The sequence below is a fragment of the Gorilla gorilla genome, chromosome 3, assembly GCF_029281585.2.
Source record: "Gorilla gorilla gorilla isolate KB3781 chromosome 3, NHGRI_mGorGor1-v2.1_pri, whole genome shotgun sequence".
In the NCBI taxonomy this organism is placed as follows: domain Eukaryota; kingdom Metazoa; phylum Chordata; class Mammalia; order Primates; family Hominidae; genus Gorilla; species Gorilla gorilla.
In genome coordinates, this window is record NC_073227.2 from 126,669,885 (window position 1) to 126,692,272 (window position 22,388).

At 37.4% G+C, this 22,388-nt stretch overlaps 1 protein-coding gene and 1 long non-coding RNA gene across 6 annotated transcripts in view; one reads left to right on the forward strand and one right to left on the reverse strand.

The window, feature by feature from the left end:
* Window positions 1-22,388, reverse strand: part of TBCK (TBC1 domain containing kinase) — a 265,095-nt gene that overhangs the window by 233,111 nt on the left and 9,596 nt on the right. For all 5 annotated transcript variants that reach the window (XR_010133450.1, XR_008679124.2, XM_019025572.3 and 2 more), the window contains exon 3: window positions 10,667-10,739. Coding sequence is in view for 3 of the 5 variants with exons in the window: in XM_019025572.3 (XP_018881117.1) it covers window positions 10,667-10,739 (73 nt within the window). In the remaining 2 variants the exon portion in view is untranslated. The remainder of the gene's footprint in view (window positions 1-10,666; window positions 10,740-22,388) is intronic.
* LOC129533095 (uncharacterized) lies at window positions 1,381-11,730 on the forward strand. Its single transcript, XR_008679126.1, has 3 exons — window positions 1,381-1,659; window positions 10,960-11,109; window positions 11,662-11,730. It is a non-coding gene; the product is annotated as an uncharacterized lncRNA (long non-coding RNA).

Here is a 22,388-nt window from a genome sequence, read left to right on the forward strand (position 1 = left end):
TCACTAATTTGAGTAAGTCAGATCATGTTTTCCATCAGGCTAGTAAACAGCTGCAGACATAGTCTGCTTCCCATCAAAGTCTTCACGTATAACTTCTGCAATACTAATGGTATTCTGGTAAATTTTCAAAACCATAACCCTAAAAACATGACAAACTACATTTTGTAAAGGAATATGGCTCTACTGCCCACCCTGCATTCACCTGCAAACTTAACACAACGTAGAAACTCTATTACAAGTGCCAAAACTCTGCTGAATATCTGTCCATGAGCTACATTTGCTGATACTTTCACAGGTTAAGCAAAAGTACATGCTCTGAATAATTCTAACACAAAAGGGAAATACTTCCCATACAGCACCTAGACTTAAAAGAAAAACAATTTCCTCATGCCTGCTTTGATAGCAGTGATAAAGGTATATCTGTTTTTTAAATATTCTCTGGGAAGCATTTCAAAGAGGAGTTGAGATCTAAATTTCTCCACTTCTCAGTCTCTTGAATCTTGCTTTAGGGTAGCATTAGGTAGATTAATAGGCACTAAATGTGAGATGACTTCAAACAAATCTAAATGCTGTACTTTTTTCTTGAAACCTAATCACTATAGGAATTTAATTTTACAATTTTATATTTTCAAAAAATAATTTTGATCATTTAACTTAAACTGAAGAGAAATGCTGGCAAGATTGAACTATGGCACAGATAACATAAAAGCCACTGGAAAGACAGCAGCTGTCTCAAAATTAATTCCTTATATTAAAGCCTGAATGGACTCTAAAGAAAATGTTGAATATTTTTTTCCTTTAAACCAGGTTAGCCAACTATCCACACAAATAACATTAGTCTATAAAATACTAACTTGATAACACCTCATAAAACAAACTTAAGTTCTCCTTTTATAATATAAATTCTCAAAAGGGTTTTACGGCCGTTAATACTAAGAGAGAACGTTTGATTTTCTAGTGAGATCTGGAGCTTCACGATAGGCTTAAATTGTAATTATTCCCATAGTAGTAGCAAATTACTACTATGACATTTCAGTACAATATTGTTTCATTCAATATTAAATCGGTCATGAAAAAAAGTCAGCAAATTGACACAGACTCTTCTCTAAATTCCTAGTTTTCATTCCCCTGATCCCTGTCCCACCAAAGATTTAAAATTTAAAATTAAAATTTAAATTTTTTACCAAATATTTAAAATTTTCTTCAAAATATATATCAAGTAAGATATATGCTTTGAATGATGCTTATGTTTAGAAAATCAACTGCAAATTACGACCAGACAACTGGCAGCTTATGGTTTTGCAACAGTTATAGACAAAGGAACAAGTAAAAATCACAAATGTCAAGTTGCAACCCCATCTAAATAGGTTTCCTGTTTACATCAGCCCTTCTTGCAGGTGCCGGTGCTTACTTTTGGTAGTAAAGGAAAGAACTAATTTATAAACCTTAAGAACATCTTCTCACTTTCTATAAACAGGTTATAAAATCAATTAAAATTGCAGTACATCAACTCTACACATATACCTGCTCTGTAACTGGAGACTAATGTAATCCAAATATGTGGAAAAGTCAAATAGTTCTCAGCAAAATTAATTTAGATGGATGGATCAGATAACAGCTTGGAACTGAACCTAAAAGGATCATTCCTACTAAAAGGCAGTAAGTACTGAATGTTATATTCCAAAATGTACAAAGAAAACACTGACTTTTAGTCTATTATCAGAATAATTAAAAAATAGTACTTTATTTACACAAATGCTTAAATGCATCTCAATGGAAAAAATGGAAAGACCTGTTAAGGCTACTATGTGTTCTATTTAAAAGAAAAAAGAAAATGTAAATGGCATAAAAGATCATATAAATTTTGCATTTAATCCTACTCATGTTAATATACATCCTCAAAGAATGTGCTTCCATCTACACTATTTCATCCTCATGAAGACAAATGCAAAATCATTGAAGAAACTACTGATGTTCATTGCCACAAGATTTGTTGTCTTTCAAACAAAGATAAAAAATGGTAAGCACAAAAATGCAAAACTTTTCATGAGCTAATGATTTAATCATACTGGCAAAGCAATATTGATTGTATCCTTATATAATACAATTCAAAGTTCAAAAACATTTTTAAAAAAGGTTGGGGGATGGTGGCTCATGCCTGTGCCTGTAATCCCAACACCTGGGAGGCTAAGGCAAGAAGATCACTCGGGCCTAGGAGTTCAACACCAGCCTAGGCAACATAATGAGACCCCTGTATATACAAAAAATAAAAAAATAGCCATGTATGGTGATGCACACCTGTGGTCCCAGGTACTAGGGTGGTTGAGGTGGAAGGATCGCTTGAGCCCAGGAGGTCAAGGCTACAGTAAGCAGCGATCACAGTAAGCAGTGATCGCACTACTGCACTCCAGCAGCCTGGGTGACAAAGCGAGAACCTGTCTCAAAAAAACAAAAAGGCAGGGGGGGTGGGGGTGGAATAGAGTTGAGGTAAAACAATGAAAACGGAAATTTATCTTTTGAATCACCAACCTCTTTCGCCTCAGTTCCTTTACCAAGTAAAAGAAGGACCATATACAGGCAGAGGGGGAAATGTGGAGATAAGAGACTACCATCCTGATGACCAGAGGACTGCTCTCTTTGTGGCTTATGGGGTCCTCCGGAACTTCGGGGTGTTCTGGAACTTTTGGGAGCACAAGACCATGGATAACATTAATTTTCAGGATGTATAGCAATTCTGATCATAGCTATGTCCATAAAGACCCTATTTCACCTGTGGGACTTCTGGATATTCCCTTAATACTCTACCCCCTATTCTTAGTGTATACTCCTTTCTTTTTTCTACCCCAAATACTTTAAACAAATATGAATAATCTTAAGAATTCCAGATATTTTTCAGTTAGCATTAATATTGATTTAGCATGTCACTCCTGTTTTGTAGGAGTGTTTTTTCAAAAGTATTTGTATGGTCTCTAAGACATTTGTGGTAGTCAGCCTCCAGGATGGCCCCCAATGAGCCATGACTCATGAAATTCACATGTGCATTCTTGAGCAATCCTCTCCAACACAGAATACAGTTAATGGCTGACCTGTGTAAACTAATAGGGTATTGCATTGCAGGAATAACAGTGTGTGTTTGTTGACACTAGGTTACCAAAGCCACTGTAGCTTCCACCTTGTTTTCTTTCCTTAGATTGTTCACTCTGAGAGAAGCCAACCACCATGCTTTGAGCATGTCAAGAGGCCTGTGGAAAGGCCCTCAATGTAGAAAAGAATTAAGCCTCTTGTCAACAACTAGCACCTTCTTTATAAGTAAACCATCTTAGAAACAGATCCCCCAACTCCAGAAAAGCTTTTATAACAGATGACTGGAGGTCCAGCTGTTATCTTGACTGAAATCTTGTGAGACCTTGAGCTAGAACCATCTAGTTATGCTATTCCTATGTTCTGATCCAAAGGAATTATATGAGTTAATACATTTTTATTGTTGTTTTAAGCCACAAAGTGTTGAGGTAACTTGTTAGGCAATAACTAATTCATACTATTTCTTCTAAAAACCAAAAAATACAAAAAAGTCAGTGGCTCAAACATCTTCATTAACAACACAATACTGTTTCTCTATGAGGGATTGAGAACTCAAGCCAAGTGAATAACTCAACAACCCTTTCTAAAAAAAAAAAAAAAAAAAAAATTAAGGTATGCAATCCCAGAACTTTGGGAGGCCGAGGCAGGCAGACTGCCTGAGCTCAGGAGTTCGCGACCAGCCTGGGCAACACAGTGCAACCCCGTCTGTACTAAAATACAAAAAATTAGCCAGGCATGGCGGTGTATGCCTGTAGTCCCAGCTTCTCAGAAGGCTGAGACAGAAGAATCGCTTGAACCTGGGAGGCGGAGCTTGCAGTGAGCTGAGATCGTACCACCGCACTCCAGCCGGGGTGACAAAGCGAGACTCCGTCTCAAAAAAAAAATTAAATTAAGGTATAATTTACATAGGTAAAATGCATACATTATACATTTTCAGTGCATATTTCATTTAGTTATGACACACATACACCATATAAGTAGTATCTGATCAAGATACAAAAATGTTCATCCCCTTAAAAAGTTCCCTCAAGGCCATTTTGAATCAGTTCTTGAATTATCCCTTACTCTCTAACAGAATAAAGCACCGTTTTTCTATCACTGAAGATAAATACTGATAATCTTCTATGTCTGGCTTCTTTTGCTCAGCGTAATATTTATAAGGTTAATCCACATGTTGTGTGTACCAGTAGCTCTTTCTTTTTCATTGTTGATTAACATACAGGTTGAGCATCCCTAATCTGAAAATCTGCAATCCAAAATGTTCCAAAATCCAAAATTTTTTGGGCAACAATGTGATACCACAAGTAGAAAATTCCACACGTAAGTATTTAGTGTAAACTTTGCTTCATGCACAAAATTATTTAAAGTATTACATAAAATTACACCCAGGCTATGTGTATAAGCTATCATTCAAACATAAATGAAGTTCGTGTTTACACTTAAGTCCCATCTACAACATAGCTCACTATGTAAATGCAAATACTCCAAAATCTGGGAAAAACAAATCCCAAATCCGAAACACTTCTGGTCCCAAACATTATGGATAAAGAATTATCAATCTGTACCATGTTTATGCATTCTCCTGTTCATGGACATTTGAGTTCTACCCAGTTTAGAGCTATAATGAAGAATGTTTCTGGGAACATTCTAGTGCAAATCTTTTTGCATAGGTGGACATGTATTTTTTCTGTTCTCTTGGATAAATACCTAGACAGAGCTGGGACTAGAGTGAGGCAAATGAAGTACTACAGTACAAAATTTAAGGAGGCCTTATACCTAGGACTGGAATTGCTGGATCATAAAATAGATGTTTCTATTAATAATTTAGCCTTTTTTATAGCATTGAAATTTTAAATGTAGACTTGCCATAGGTTCTTCTGTCAAGAAATCTACCATTTAAACAAAGAGCAATAGTAGGTTAACATATTAGTCTATAAAAATATAACAAATTATATTTATGAAGACAATTGATCAGCCAGGCGCGGTGGCTCATGCCTGTAATCCCAGCACTTTGAGAGGCTGAGGCGGGCAGATCACGAGGTCAGGATTTCGAGACCAGCCTGGCCAATATGGTGAAACCCCATCTCTACTAAAAATACAAAAATTACCCGGGCATGGTGGGGCACGCCTGTAATCCCAGCTGCTCAGGAGGCTGAGACAGAAGAATCACTTGAACCCGGGAGGCGGAGGTTGCAGTGAGCCGAGATCATGCCACTGCACTCCAGCCTGGGTGACAGAGCGAGACTCTGTCTCAAAAAAAAAAAGAAAAAAAAAAAGACGATTGATGTATTATCAGATATGATGCATATTAAATAAAACATTAAGTTAAGAATAACTTGTGCTACAATGATCTCTCAATCAGTGAAACTCCTTGTTTTACAGATAAGGAAAATGATTAAGAGACTTGTCCAAGGCTGCCTAACTAGTTAGGGCATATTGCATCACACATATTGCATTGTAAATGCATATTTTCATCATACATATTGCATTGTAAATCTTTACACAAATTTAACCCAGGCTCAACTAAAATATTTTTTTCTTACCTAAAGTTGTGGGCATAATTGGTTTTCAATTTTAATGTCAACTAGCTTTTAAAGAAAATTGCTTTTTAGCAGCAGGAGCCTGTAAATTTGAACTAGTGAGCAAGGAATAATACATTATTTTATTTATTTATTTATTTATTTATTTAGAGATGGAGTTTCACTCTGTTGCCCAGGCTGGAGTGCAGTGGCGTGATCTCGGCTCACTGCAAGCTCCGCCTCCCGGGTTCACGCCATTCTCCTGCCTCAGCCTCCGGGGTAGCTGGGACTACAGGCGCCTGCCACCACGCCTCGCTAATTTTTTTGTATTTTTAGTAGAGACAGGGTTTCACCATGTTAGTCAGATGGTCTCGATCTCCTAACCTCGTGATCCGCCCACCTCGGCCTCCCAAAGTGCTGGGATTACAGGCATGAGCCACCACACCCGGCCGGAATAATATATTCTTTTAAATAAAAATCAAAGATTAGTGACATTACAAAAATTATAACTATAAAAACACATTTACTAAATAAGGTTAAACTATTTCTAAATACATATAAAAGTTATTTTTCTTACCTATAGTCAGATTAGAACTTTCTAAGGAAGGATGTAAGGCTATAGTGTACATCAGGGGTTCCCAACCCCCCTGCCATGGACTAGTCCTGGACCCTGTACCTAGGACTGCACAGCAAGAGGTGTGCAACAGGCAAGCCAGCAAAGCTCCATCTGTATTTACAGTTGCTCCCCATCGCTACATTACCACCTGAGCTCTCTGCCTCCTGTCAGATCAGCAGCAGCACTGATTCTCATAGGAGCACGAACCCTACTGTGAACCATGCATACGAGTGATCAGGGTTGCGGGCTCCTTATAAGAATCTAACGCCTGATTATCTGAGGTGGAGCTGAGGCAGTGATGCTAGCGCTGGGGAGTGGCTGCATATACAGATTAACATTAATAGAGAGGTTTGACTGCACAGAGACCATAATAAATCAATTACTTGCAGACTCATCAAAACCCTATCAGTGAGAGGCAAGTGACAATTAAGCTGTATCTGGTGGTAGGCTTTAGAGTGGCAAGTGAGTTGATGTACTTCAAGTGTACAGCTGCATCTGGTGGCAGGCTTTAAGTCAAAATGCAACATTTATTTTAGTCTGCACATGGCCTGCCTATTATTTTATTTACCTCTTCCATCTGCACCTCCTTCCCGCACTGCACACTTGTCTTGGTCACAGTTTTGATAAGCCTACAAGCTAAACCCTAGTCAAATGAGTAAAAACCAAACATCACTGGAGACCTTCTTTAAAAAGGGGGAAAGACCCCATGATGAGACAGCAGAAGACTCTAAGACTGCCAACAAAAAGAAAGCTTCATTTAAAAGAAAATACCAACAGTCCTACTTAAATTATAGGTTCATTGTAACAGATGATTCACATTCTCCAAGTATGCTTTGTACGCTATGTGGCAACCAGCTATCCAATGAAGCCATAAAACCTTCAAAACTGCTTTGCCACATGGAGACCAAGCAGCCCGATTAAAAGACAAGTCTTCGCAGTTTTGCAAAAGAAAAAAACATGAATACGAAGAACTTAAGTAATTATTGAAAGCCACCACTTCATCAAACGTGTTGACACTAAGAGCATCATTCTTAGCGACTAACTACATAGCTAAAGCTAAGAAGCCCTTTACTATCGGTGAAGATTTGATCCTGCCTGCTGCTAAAGACATCTGTCATGAACTTTTAGGAGAGGATGCCGATCAAAAGGTAGCACGTGTTCCTCTTTCGGCTAGCACCATAACTAGACAAACTGATGAAATAACAGAGGATATTGAGGCACAATTGCTAGAATTAATGAGTCACCATGGTACACAATTCAGACTGATGAGTCGACCGATGTTGACAGCAATGCAACAATGCTTGCTTTTGTGCAATATATTTTTCAGGAGGATATGCATGAGGATATTTATGTGCACTTTTGTTGCTAACAAACACCACAGCTGCAGAACTATTCAAGTCTTTGAATGATTAAATATCAGAGAAACTGAACTGGTCACTTTACATCGGTATATGCAGACACAGCGGCCGCCATGACTGGACGGCTTTCTGGTTTCACTTCTCAGGTCAAAAAGGTTGCTTCTAAATGTGAGTCTATGCACTGTGTCATCCATACAGAAATGCCGGCTACCTGAAAAATGTCACCTGAACTTAACAACGTTTTGCAGGATATGATTAAAATTATCAACCTCATTAAAGTATATGCCCTTGTCTGGGCGCGGTGGCTCACACCTGTAATCCCAGCACTTTGGGAGGCTGAGGTGGGTGGATCATGAGGTCAGGAGATCGAGATCATCCTGGCTAACACGGTGAAACCCTGTCTCTATTAAAAATAAAAAAATTAGCAAGGCATGGTGGTGGGCGCCTGTAGTCCCAGCTACTCAAAAGGCTGAGGCAGGAGAATGGCATGAACCCGGGAGGAGGAGCTTGCAGTGAGCCAAGATCACGCCACTGCACTCCAGCCTGGGCGACAGAGCAAGACTCCATCTCAAAAAAAAAAAAAAAAGTACATGCCCTTAACTCATATCTGTTCATGCAGCTCTGTGAGGAGATGGACACAGAGCATACACGTCTTCTCTTAAACACAGAAGTAGGTGGCTTTCTAAAGGTGGATCACTGGCCAGAGTTTTGAGTTATGAGAGCTGTTCCAGAGATTTCTTTTATAAAAATAGTCACCACTGGCAGCACATTTCAGTGACACAGAATAGGTCACAAAGCTTGCTTCTTTATGTGACATATTCAACCTGCTCAACAAACTCAATCTGTCACTTCAGGAGAGAACAACTCTGTTCAAGTTCGCAGATAAAGTGGCTGCATTCAAAGCCAAACTGGAATTATGGGGGGTGGCAAGTGAACACTGGGATTTCTGACATGTTTCAAACATTAGCAGAGATTTTGAAAGAGGCTGAGCCAGGGCCTTCTTTCTCCCAACTGGCGCAGATCACCTAGCTCAGCTTTCAAAAGAGTTTAAGCATTGCTTCCCAACCACAAAGGACCCCTGAACTGGGAAGGAATAGATCCGCAACCCATTTGTGAATAAACCAGGTGAATTGACTTCATCTGTGCTAGAAGAGGATCAACTAGACAATATCAAACCTCCATACATTCTAGATTAAAGTCAAGACAGAATATCCCAAGATTGGCACAAAATCACTCCTTTTCAGCCTGCTTCCATTTCCAACATCCTATCTTTGTGAAGCAAGGTTTTCTGCAGTGACAGCAACCAAAACGAGATTACAGAGCAGACTGAACATAAGCAACAGACTTTGGGTGTCACTGTCTCCTATCATCCCCACATAGAACCTTCTAGTTGCAGGAAAGCGAGCTCAGGGCTCCCACTGACTCTACATTATGGTGAGTTGTATAATTACTTCATTATATATTACAATATAATAAAAATAGAAATAAAGTGCACAATAAATGTAATGCACTTGTATCATCCCAAAATCATCCCTCCACCCTCCATCCATGGAAAACCTGTTTTCCACAAAACTGGTCCCTGGTGCCAAAAAGTTTGGGGACTGCTGGTATATACATGGTATCTGCATTTTTCATTCTAGAGGCTACCCAAAACCAAATCATTTAAAGGAGCAATAATAGCACTTTTATTCAATTTATTTGTTTTGCTTCTATCAAATTACTACCATTTATTAAGATAAATGCTTTTCTTCCCTTGAAAAAGATTTTTCATCTAGAATATTGTGGTAATGGAAAACTATTAACCAGTCAGAGTAACAATATTTTTCAAAACTAGGATGGATAATTATAAATCTATAAACACTCATGGCAAGATGTTTTATTGGTTTAATACTTGATTTATACATTAAGAAAGATTTTTGATAATTTTAAGGTCACTTCAGGAAACCTCTGAAGAAGTTCATTTAATAGTATATTTGTAATAAAAGTTTAGACCACATACTTTCCTTGCCAAGAGAGTAAATTTATTGAGTCTTTGAAATAATTGCATTTACACTGTATCATTAAATTCTATCCAAGCTATGATTAATATTTCTCCCTACTCTTTAATGTGACCTTTATTTAACACAGTTCACTGTGTCCCTAGGAATACAAGTATCCTATTTGAAGTTACCATGTGATCCTTTCAGGAAAATAATCTTTTTTTTTTCTGAGATGGAGTCGCACTCTTTTGCCCAGGCTGGAGTGCAGTGGCACATCTTGGCTCACCATAACCTCCGCCCCCCGGGTTCAAGCAATTCTCCTGCCTCAGCACCCTGGGTAGCTGGGATTACAGGCACGCACCACCATGCCCACTGTGGTGGCTCAAGCCTGTAATCCTACCACTTTGGGAGGGTGAGGCAGGTGGATCACAAGGTCAGGAGTTTGAGACCAGCCTGGCCAACACAGTGAAGCCCCACTCTTATACTAAAAATACAGGAAAATAATCTTTTTTTTTTTTTGACATGGAGTCTCACTCTGTCACCCAGGCAGGAGTGCAGTGGTGAAATCTCGGCTCACCGTAAGCTCCGCCTCCTGGGTTCACGCCATTCTCCTTTCTCAGCCTCCTGAGTAGCTGGGACTACAGGTGCCCACCACCACGTCCAGCTAATTTTTTGTATTTTTAGTAGAGACAGGGTTTCACCGTGTTAGCCAGGATGGTCTCGATCTCCTGACCTTGTGATCCGCCCGCCTCGGCCTCCCAAAGTGCTGGCATTACAGGCGTGAGCCACCGCGCCTGGCCAGGAAAATAATCTTAATCTCAGCTAGTGAAATGCTTAGTACTAAGAAGGTTTCAAATTTTCATATATCCCCTTTTGAAGAATTTTTTGTGAAATATTTCAGAGAATGCCTACCTTACAAAAGATGAACACTGGACTATGTTAATGTTGAATTCATATGTAATCTGTAAATTAAATTTTCTCAAATGAAAATTTGCACCTACCTTTATCATTACACAAGTAACAAAAGAAACCAAACCCCTGCAGTTTAAACAAAATGCCTTTTTGTTTGCCAAGTTCTGCTTTTCATTTAATTGTTCTGATACTATACAGTACCTCACAGGTTTCCTTTCTCGAAGCAAGTCTTCCAGACTACGTTCACAATGTTCAGCCACGACCACTAGTCGTTCTGAGAAAAACAAAGCAAATCCATGTTATATTTTATCAGTACAACATGTTAAAAACAAAATAATACTCTCCACTGATGATATTAATATATAACACCCACAACAATATTTTAAAAGAGCCTTTCAAACTCTATATTAACTACATTATTACCAAGTATATAGGATAATAAACATCTAATAAAACAATAACTATTTTTTTCTCTTGTATTTTTCTTCCTCTAGAGTTTTTCTTATGTACGTCAGGAAAAATAGGTGGAAAGACTGTCCTTGGGGAAAAAAATAACTCACCCTTCTTCTGACACACATTGAAAGAAAGAAGTAAAAGATTAGATGAATATATAAAGAATTTTGAAAGAAGAGAAAAGGAGCCAGGTACAGATTGCTTGACACTCTGGTTTTAAACACAGACCTTTGAAATTGCATTCAGAAACTTGAAAAAAAGTAGAAATGATCTGAATCATAACTATAGAGAAAGAAATTCAACCTAGAATTATTGTTAACCCTTGAACAACGCAGGGGGTTCTTAAAGGTGCCAACCCCCTAAATGGTCAAAAATCACCTATAACTTTTGATTCTCCCAAAACTTAACTACTAATTGCCTACTCTTGACTTGAAGCCTTATTGACAACACATAAACAGAACAGTATCTACATTTATTTTATGGATTCATGACATATATTTTTTTCTTATTTTTTCCTATATTTCTAGGCTACATGGTTCATCTATGAGTTTTTTCAAATTGTCAAAAATCTCCAAAGAATTTTCCAATATAAATTCATTGGGAAAAAAATGCATATTTAAGTGGATGTGTGCAGTCCAAACCCATGTTGTTCAAGGGTCAACTGAACAACAGTTGAGATTAAATATTATAAAACAGTGGTAGACATGATCAACATTAATGATGTCATTTTTATTTTCCAACAGATCAACTGATCAAGATGGCACAGTTCTAAGGACCAGCCTATACTTTTTTTTGCCTCATCCATTATTCCAAGTCACTAACATGATGTTTGATAATGAATCTAACAGGAATAAAAGAAAAGTACAACTGGCTTTATAAGCTTTTGGGGATTTGACAAGGTTATTTGAGGAGTTTGGTTCAAAAGAAGTTGGAGTGTTGTCAGTATCTATGCAAAACAGATTCTAAGTAAAATAAAGAAGAAGTTTAACACAAAACACAAAGACTGAGACTAGATAAAGTAAAGGTGCAAAGAAACTGCGAATAATGATAACTGTAAAATGAAGGTTTGGTGAAAATGAAAAAGTAGCCAAGGTAGAAAAAAGAGACAGAAGAAGATAGGAAAGAGGAAGTTCAGAGTAAGAAATCTAGTATATAAAATAGTTCAGTAATGATTGGATCAAGGCATGGTCTTGAATGGGGAAGTAGAGATGGACAATTGTGTTCAGACAGACATGTCAAGTGCAGGAGCAGAGTATTATCTTGGATCTTATCTAAGTTTACTCTGTCTAGTGAAATGGGATTATACAGAATGATCTGAAACACAAAAATTAAAAATGCTATAAGTGAATATTATCATTTTCAGATAAAAGATTCCAATTGTAGAGGAAAAGGAATAAAATGAAATAGCAAATGATGAAGCTAGAGAGAGAGGTGAGCAGGAATATTTAACAGGAATTTAAAGAAAATTAACTTTAAAAGAACACTTAATGAGAAAAAAAGAAAAAGAAAAGGAAACCATGCAATAAAAGGTCAAGTTATTTACTTAACAAAGAAAAGAGCATGCAAAGGTAAGCTCCAAGCAATTTAGTACAACAGTGAAATTCCAGAAGAAAAAAGCAGGCAACATTATCAGAAAACCAAAAGAAGAAGCTGCATTCCTTTGCTTTTCATCTTACCACGTTTTGTCCATTTTCCTTACATTTATCTGGCTCCCTCCCCTCAGTACCCTCTGTAAATCTTTACCTCTTCTACCCAAATTGAAATGCTACCAGTTCCTCCACCTTTGATTCTGGGTCTTTTTTACTGTTTTCTCATCTATTCCCAAGGCTGAAAAACTCTGAGATTTTATTGCAAGCCCAAAACTCTCTTCTGAACTGCAGGCTTCTATAGCCTATATTATAGGCTTTAATATAAAAGTCACCTGAAACTCAACCAAACTTCAACTTATAATTTACTGTTAAAGTCTGTCCCCTTTAATACTGTTTCAGTAAATGCTATCACTATCCAGTCAACTGCTCTAGCTAGCAACTAAACAGTAATCTCCCCTTCTCCAATCCAAATAAACAGAGTCCTGCTATTTTTTACTTCTCAAACATTTCTAGAATCTATATAGTTTGCTCCATCTGCCACAACCTGGGCCCAGCCAGCATCATCTCATTAGATAACTACAACAATCTTTTAACTGATCTTCTCACATTAATTCCTATTTCTTTCCAACATATTTTCACACTAAAGCCCAACTGATAAAATCATAAGAAGGCTGAATATGAAACTCCCTCTCTAGCTTCATCTATGTTATTTTATCTTAGTTTACCAACTTCCACCACACTGATCTTCCTTCTGGCCTCCTGCCTTAGGACACTTACACATGGGTTCTTATTGCCTGAAATGATCTTTCCCACATAGTGGTTAAGAGTATAGACTATTTTGTCTGGGATCCAAATCCCAGTTTTGCTACTAATTAACTATGTGACCTCAGGGAAATTTTCTAACCTCTCTATGCCAGTTTTTTTCTGTAAGATGAAGAGAAGAATAGCCACCTGCCTCACAGGGTTGTTGTGAGGTTGAAATGAGTTAATATATAATAAAGGCCTAGAATAGTGTGTGGCACATAACAAGCAATAGCTGATTGTTAGCTTTTATTATTACTCATTATTCAGGGCTCAGTTAAATGTGACTTCCTCAAGGGACACTTCTCTCGTCCCCCCAACATCGATTTGCTGTCCTACAACATACTCTATTCTACATTTTAATTTTGTTTTGTAGCACTTGTTTCAACTCTAATAATTTGTATGCATTCTTATTTTGGTCCAGCCAGCATCATCAGTAACTCCACCTTATCCATGGTTTTACTTTCTGCAGTTTCCAAACATTTTAAATGGAATATTCTAGAAATAAAAAATTCCTAAGTTTTAAATTGCATGCCATTCTGAGTAGCACAGTGAAATCCCTCACCAGCAATTAATATATGCCAAAAAGAAGACGTGGCCAGGCGCGGTAGCTCACGCCTGTAATCCCAGCACTTTGGGAGGCGGGTGGATCACGAGGTCAGGAGACCACCCTGGCTAACACAGTGAAACCTTGTCTCTACTAAAAATACGAAAAAAAAAAAAAATTAGCCAGGCGTGGTGGCAGGCACCTGTAGTCCCAGCTACTCGAAGGCTGAGGCAGGAGAATGGCATGAACCCGGGAGGCAGAGCTTGCAGTGAGCCGAGATCCTGCCACTGCACTCCAGCCTGGGCAACAGAGCAAGACTGTCTCAAAAACAACAACAAAAAAAAGACGACGAAAAGTGCTTCCTTCAAGTGAAAAGGTGAAAGTTCTCGACTTGATAAGGAAAGAAAAAAAACCAGTTGTTAAGATACACGGTAAGAAATTTTCTATTCGTGAAATTGTGAAGAAAAAAGAAAATCATGCCAGTTTTGCTGTCACACCTCAAACTACAAAATTATGACCACATTGCAAGAGAAGTGTCTAGTTAGGATGGAAAAGGCATTAAATTTGTGAGTAGAAGACATAAACAGAAGAAACACGTTCTGACTGAAGAGAATCAGATTCTGTACAATCCTTAGTTTTAGACATCCACTGGGGGTGCTGGGGGCCTTCTTGGAACATATCCCCTGAGGAAAAGGGGGGGCCTACTGTGATATCTTTTTTCCTATCAGATAATATATTTTATGATGGCAGGAATGATGTGGGTCTCATCACAGGTGCCTAGCAGTGCGTCAGTAGTTGCACACAGGTGCATCACAGTAGTACATCACAGGAGCCTAGTGCACACAGGTGTACTGCATCACAGGTGTCTAGAATGTCACCTACAACATATAGGCATGTAATATAAAGATAACTGTTAGATAAATTAACTTTAGCAAAGGCATGATGTGGCCATTAGAAATGAAGAATCTCATATGACTACAGTCACTAAACAGAGCCCTGTCCTGTGTAGAAAATTACATGCCCACGTTATAAACTCAGTATAACTCAGTAGCACTGACTTTCATGTAAAACAAAAACAAAATAATTTATTAAAATGTGCATACTCCATTAATTAACCATTTTAAATTGGATATTCATAATTCTCCATATCTATAAGAGATTTCCAAAGTATCTGGCACAACTAAAATTTTTCAGGCTTCTGGAAACCCCTTCAAAATATCATAAACAAGTGTTTGCCAAAGCTTCAAGATTCTATGGAACTATTAAGCATAGTTTTAATACTGCTGAGCCATAATCCTCAGCAGAACATCAAAGTTTCTCCCAGAGATAACGGAGTGTATACCAAAACAATATTTCCAATATGAACCATTTTTTTTAAGAAATCTTTAGAGAGTCTTCATTCTGAAATCTCTGGACCACTGTTTAAAAATAACACATTATAAAAACAATATAGTTTCACAGAATAAAGCATTTGGGAATCATAATGTGCCAAATATAAATCATCAATGTAGTAGCATTATTTATAAAAAATAATGTGATGCTAAGATGAACTTTAAAGAGTAGAATATACAATAATTGTGAAACAGTCTTCCTTCTAACAAAGATTTGAGGAACCACAAGTATGATGTAGTGTCTCTAGCCTGAACTGTGTGTTTTAGGTTTGACAGGGCTTGGCTGTGTTCCCACCCAAATCTCATCTTGAATTCTCACGTGTTGTGGGAGGGACCCAGTGGGAGGTAATTGAATCACGGGAGGTCTTTCCCATGCTGTTCTTGTGATAATTAATAAGTCTCATCAGATCTGATGGTTCTATAAGGGGGAGTTTCCTTGCACAAGTTCTCTTTTTTTGGCCTGCTGCTATCCATGTAAGACGTGACTTGCTCCTCCTTGCCTTCCACCATGAATGTGAGGCCCCACCAGCCACGTGGAACTGTAAGTCCATTAAACGATTTTCCTGTACAAATTACCTAGTTTTGGGTATGTCTTTATCAGCAGCATGAAAACAGGCTAATACAAAGTTAACACTAAGAAACTGAAGAGAACACACATTTAAGCAAGAATAAAGGAGTTGAATAAGGAGTAGGGGGAAGTAAAATAGTTTTTTAAAGTAGTGGTTTTTTTGTTTAAATTTAGAGAAAGAGGTGAATCATGAATGTCTTAAAATAATATAAAGGGTTATTACAATATATTTACTGCATCACTTTTGTTATTAACAGTAAAAATTGAGACTAGCTCATCACCTTTAAAATATGATATTTCAATAAGTGTTTATACAGTTCAAAACCAACAAAGAAAAACATTATGCTTAAAGAATAGTATTGGTACCAGAACACTGTGATGGTCAGTTTTATGAGTCAACTTGGCTAGAATATAGAATCCAGTCATTCAATCAAATACTAATCTAGATGTTGCTGTGAAATTATTTTGTAAATGAGTAAAGTCTATAATCAGTTTACTTGAAGGGAAATTATCCTAGATAATCAGGGTAATCCTGATTCAATCAGTTTAATAGCCTTTAAGAGCAGAATTGAAAGCCAAGTACACTGGCTCACACCTATAATCCCAGCTACATGAGAGGCTGAGATGGGAGGATCACTTTAAGCCAGGAGTTCAAGACCAGCTTGGGCAATATAGTGAGACTCCTGTCTCTGAAAAATAAATAAATAAATAAATAATAAATAAATATGAGCAGAATTGAAGCTTCCATGAAGAACAATAAATTCCACCTGTGGATGACAGCGTGTGCTTCTGCCCAAGAGTTCAGCTTGTCCTTCTTGAAGACCTGCCTCATGGATTTCAAACTTGCCTAGCAGCACCCCACAATCATGCAAACCAATTCCCAGCAATTCTTTTTTATATATTCATATAACTTATATAAATAACTTATATGATTATATATATAATTTGTTCTGTTTCTCTTATGAAACTAATACAGATTAAAATTTATATGCTAGAGATACAGAATAAATTATCTTATAGTTCCATATAATTCTATTATTCTCTACTTTAATTTCAAATAAAATAATTTTTATTCTTGATTTCACCAGCAATCATTGAAAGATTTCTGGATAATCAATACCAAATAAAAAAGGATGCACTACCATTTATCATCTTCACTCTGCTTCTAAACACAGCTGAGATTTCAAGCTCACAAGAAAAGATAAAATTTGTTAACATAGTATTTTCAGGCTTTACTGGCTTTTTTTCTCCTAAAGATATTTTTCTTCTATTAGAAAAAAAACATATTCTCAAACTCTAATAAAATGTTTGCCATTCCTGATATTAAAAACTTCATCCTGCTGAGTTAGCAAGAAAATATTATCATCTTTGATTAGTTTCGAATGATCTATAGAAAACAGTGAAAGCTAGACTTCTGAGCTAACATAACATGTGAAAACATAATGTTACTAAAACAGACCACATGTAACAAGAGTATGTGACTCCAAGTAAGAAGTCAATTGTTACTGACTTAACAATAACATGCAGGGTGGGAGGGGGCATGACTAACAATAGCAAGATATCTGCATAGCAAGAACAGAATAAAAGAGGAAAAGTAGAATCAAAATCAAAATTCTTTGAGGAGACACAAATCAAAGTCATGCGGTATTACACCATTGAAAAATATGTGTTCATATTGAGAAATACTTTCACTAAGGAGATTGTTCATCAGAAACTTCAAATTTTTCAAAGTAGATGCAACTGAAATGACTAGAATGTTTTGGAACAAACAGACTTTTACATAAGCAATTACTCTAACAGTAAATTATTCCTTATACACACAACTTTTCAGAATGCTAAACATTGCCAATAAAAACAAGATAATCAAATTCCCTAGCCTAATGACAATCGATATTTTCATTTCAGACAACTAGACTTAGAATATATAAACTTTACACATATTCATGACCTATGTTACCCTAGCAGAGAGGGCTGCTGAAATACAGGAGGAGCAGGGCAAGTCAGGGAAGCAGAGTAAACAGCAATATGGTGGACAGGGCTAACGGGACTAACCATGCTGTTGAACTGGCCTCAGAGAACAACAATCAGTAGAACGATTACAGTTTCTAAGGGGATCAGTTCCCACCCGACTTTGATAATCAAAAAGAAGGTTCACAGGGAAAATAAGGAAGAATACTCCCCAAAGAGAATCATGCTATAACGCAGTTCCTAATTCAGTGTTTATAGAGGCCCGTTTAGGTAGAGGAAGGAAAAGAAGGAGCTTTAGAACTATTTTGTCAATTGAGAAAAGGAGGCCTAGGAACAGAGGAAAAAACCCCAAATACATAAAGTGAAGCTCCAAAGAGGCTTCCAGATACAGTGGGAATTCAAACAAAGGGCTCTTGGTGGAAAGAGTGTGGAAAGACAGGCCTCTGCCAAATTTACAGATGTTCACCATCCATGGTTAATACTTAGCATCTACTGTACTGTCAACCAAAGAATGGTTTTGGAAATAGGATAAACCTACAACTGGAAATTCTTTAGAATCTGTAGCTGGATTAAGGGTAAGGGCTGTTGAAGTATACAGGGATTGAAAATATCTATTAATTGCTTGGTGATGTAAAAAGCTCCAAATGATCCCTGTAATTTTTCAACATCTAATTAATGTCACTAAAGCCAGGTAACAAATAAAAATCTTTGGCAAAAAATTATTTTTTGAACAAAAATTAACTCACCAAAAGTTATTTTCTGGGCTTTCAGCAAATGGCTAGAGCTATCTATAGTCTACTATTAGATATAGTTACCACTAGTCTTCACAGTTCTCTTTAAGCAAATTAGAAAATGCACTCCTCCCCCTAGAATAAATTAGAGAATCAGATTTCAGCTCCCACTTACTCCATTATCCAGAAGCTTTTATGCAGTGAGGCAAAACCCTACACAGTGGCCCTGACTGTGGGTCTCCTAATTGGTAAATATATGACATGGTGCAACACTAGGTACAGGTAAAATCAATTTTGAAAAGTCTAGTACCTGATATTAGAACTTCTCAAGTTAGCCTTTAAGTAAAGAAGATAATCTCTCCATACCCCTTGATACTCTACACCAGTGCTTTTAAGCCCTTTTTTCTTTTTTTTCCATTAGGAATCCTTTTTGAAAATCTGCGAAAAACTATGCATTTTCATTATTCAGCAAACACATGTGTACATATGTATATACACATACACAATTTTATATGTAATTTGAAGGGGTTCACAGACCTCCCAAAGCCTACTGAAGCTGCAATTTTAAACTTAAAATTTCATTTCCTTAGATGTTTACTGTAGACTAAAAATAATCTTCAAAGCCCTTCAACTGACTGAAGGGACCATCTGTTGGCCAAAGGGACACCAGAGTAACCTTGAAAACTGAGTTCTCAGCCATGATAGGACTTAGGGTCAGACAACCTCATTATACCCCACTCCCTTAACCATGATTAGGCTTTCTTCCCTAGGGACTTAACAAAAACCAGCCCTTTCAAAAGATTCCACAACTGATATCAACCAACTACCTGACACTACCCCTTCTTTTTTGCCTGGTAAGAGACCATTTGCCTGATAACCAACCAAGGAGTGGTTCTGGCCAGTCTATCAAGAATAAGCAGTAAGGGTTTTCGTATCCTCTGCTCCACCTTTGACGTCAGAGGGCCAAAAACTCCACCCTCGGATCATGACCCTCAGATGATGCTAGCATTGCCAATTTTTATATGTGGGACCCATGAAGGGGCTTGAAGGGGAATGAAGTTTAAATGCACATACACACGGTTCTCCTTTCATAGATATTCATGACTCCTCCCACAGCTTACTGAATATGTATATTTGGCCACTCTGCTCAGTATAAATTTCTGTTCCCTTTGCCCCTCCCTCAGAGTGTCTGTTTCAAGCTTCTCGCAAAAGGCTATGCTTCCCAGCCTGTCACAGTGATCGCCCTGCAGGCTATAACCCTTATGATAAATAAAGCTCTCCTTTCTAAGTTTATGAACCTCTTCATTCTTCAGTGTACCTCCCTCACACAAAAAAAGGTAGGGGACAAAAAGCTACAGAGACTTCCCAGTTCAGAGATTAACACCAAAAAGAACAATAAAGCAAACCCATAACAATAGACATAAGATCAGATCAGAGATCTCAGATCCTCATACCAAATAAATTTCTATACCATAGTCTCCATAGTTCATCTAGACAACAGATTGTACAAACATTATAAAGCTTTAAATTGATTTTTTTCCACGTTTAAGTATCTAGAAATTAATTTCTTAATAAGCTGCCTCATTATAAAAATAATTTGAAGCAGTTAGATTTACTTCTTTGCCCTGGCCTATAAGAAGTATACAACCAAATTTATAGTCCAACTAAAAAAATATTAATATTACTAACCTCAAATCTTATTCTGTTTCCTTTCTCCCTGAAGAAAATCAGAATATGCCATCTCAAAATATCCCACTTTGACATAAGGATTTTGAGTGAAGGCAATTAGCTCTCTTCTCTCTCCATTTCTGTCTAAGCAGAACATAAATCTCCCTCTGTAAAGATGAAAGGAATTTCCATTTGATAAATTCCATTTGGAAATTATCCTCTCCTACACTAGGAAGAGGAAAATGACTCTTATCTACATAACAAACTTACTAAGTAATTCTTATTTACCATGCATTTCTGAGTCACTTTCTCAAATCCCAAACCCTTCTTCCTTTGTCTACCCTCTTCTCTATACTTTATTTCCCTTTGTAAAGATGGTATATAAGCCTCAATTCTAACTACCTCCATGAGTTGCATTTCTTTGTGAAATCTGTGCCTATAGATTAAATCTGGGTTTGTTTGTTTTTTTCTCCTGTTAACCAGCCTTTTATCAGTTTGATTCCTGGGACCTACCATTAAGCATAAGAGAGTAGAGAAAGTTTTTTTTTTCCTTTTTTACATCTTCATCTTGATTATTTTTCTTTCATGTACTATATATAAAATACTGTATGAATGTCTGCATCTTGTCTCCAATTATTTTTGAAAAAAGTAAGCTTATAATTAATCAAGAGACATGTCTTTTTAAATTAAGAATAATTAATAATGATATTAAGACTTTGTTTCCTAGAAATATGTCAACAATAAAAGGCCAACATCTTTTGAAAATCCATTAATTCTTTGAGACCACCAGCATCATCAAAATGAATGAATGTAAGCAAATAAAACATAACAGACAGAAGAGCCATCGCTCTGTGGTCTAAAGTCCTTTATCCCACCAAAACCTTTTATATATGAGTTTGATTAATATATATATATTTTTTATTATTTCTTATCTTTAGAGACAGGGTCTAGCTCTGTCACCCAGGCTGGAGTGCAGTGGCATGACTGTCAGAGGCATGTGAACCAGAGCAACTCCATCTTGAATAGGGGCTGGGTAAAATGAGGCTGAGACCTACTGGGCTGCATTCCTAAGAGGTTAAGGCATTCTTAGTCACAGGATGAGATAGGAGGTCAGCACAAGATACAGGTCATAAAGACCTTGCTGATAAAACAGGATGCAGTAAAGAAGCTAGCTAAAGCCCACCAAAACCAAAATGGCCACTAGAGTGACCTCTGGTTGTCCTCACTGCTATACTCCTACCAGTTTACAAATTCCAAGGCAACGTCAGGAAGTGACCTTATACGGTCTAAAAAGGGGACGCATGAATAATCCACCCATTGTTTAGCATATAATCAAAAAATAACCATAAAAATGGGCAACCAGCAGCCCTTGGGGCTGCTCTGGCTATGGAGTAGCCTTTCTTTTATTCCTTCACTTTCCTAACAAACTTGTTTTCACTTTACTCTATGGACTTGCCCTGAATTCTTTGCTGCACAGATCCAAGAACCTTCTCTTGGGGGTCTGGATTGGGACCCTTTCCTGTAACATGATCATAACTCACTGCAGCCCCAAACTCCTTGTCACAAATGATCCTCCTGCCTCAGCCTCCTGAATAGCTAGGACTACAGGAACAAGATACCATGCCTGGCTAATTTTTTTTTTTTTTTTTTTTGGTAGAGACAGGATCTTATTACATTGCCCAAGCTGGTCTCAAACTCCTGGCCTCAAGCAATCTTCCTGACTCAGCATGCGAAAGTGCTAGGATTATAGGCATGGGCCACCATGCTTGGCCTTGATATTCTTTAATGCAAAATTAACATTCTCTTCTTTGTACTCCCAAGCATAGCATAGCACATTGTACATCACCTATTATAACAACTATTACTGTATTATTTAATATAATCATGGTTGTATTTTTCTCTACTATTTCTGAAGCTGACTTGGGACCTGGGGTAATGAGTTACTCATTTCTGTATATTTGGCATCTACACAAGGAGGGCCATAGTATCAGGCAAGGGTCTATCAAGGTATTATAACCCCAGTGTACATGTTTGTCAAAGCAGTGGACAAGAAAGACAGGTTGCTAAATAAATCTTCAACTCATCAGCACCTTTATTACTTTTGCTTCAAAGCTAGGTTTCTATCAGCTCTGACCTCCCAATTTGTTCCCTACAGAGAGAGACCCTTAAGGCCTCAACATGGCACCACCCATGCTCTTGCTTGAGGG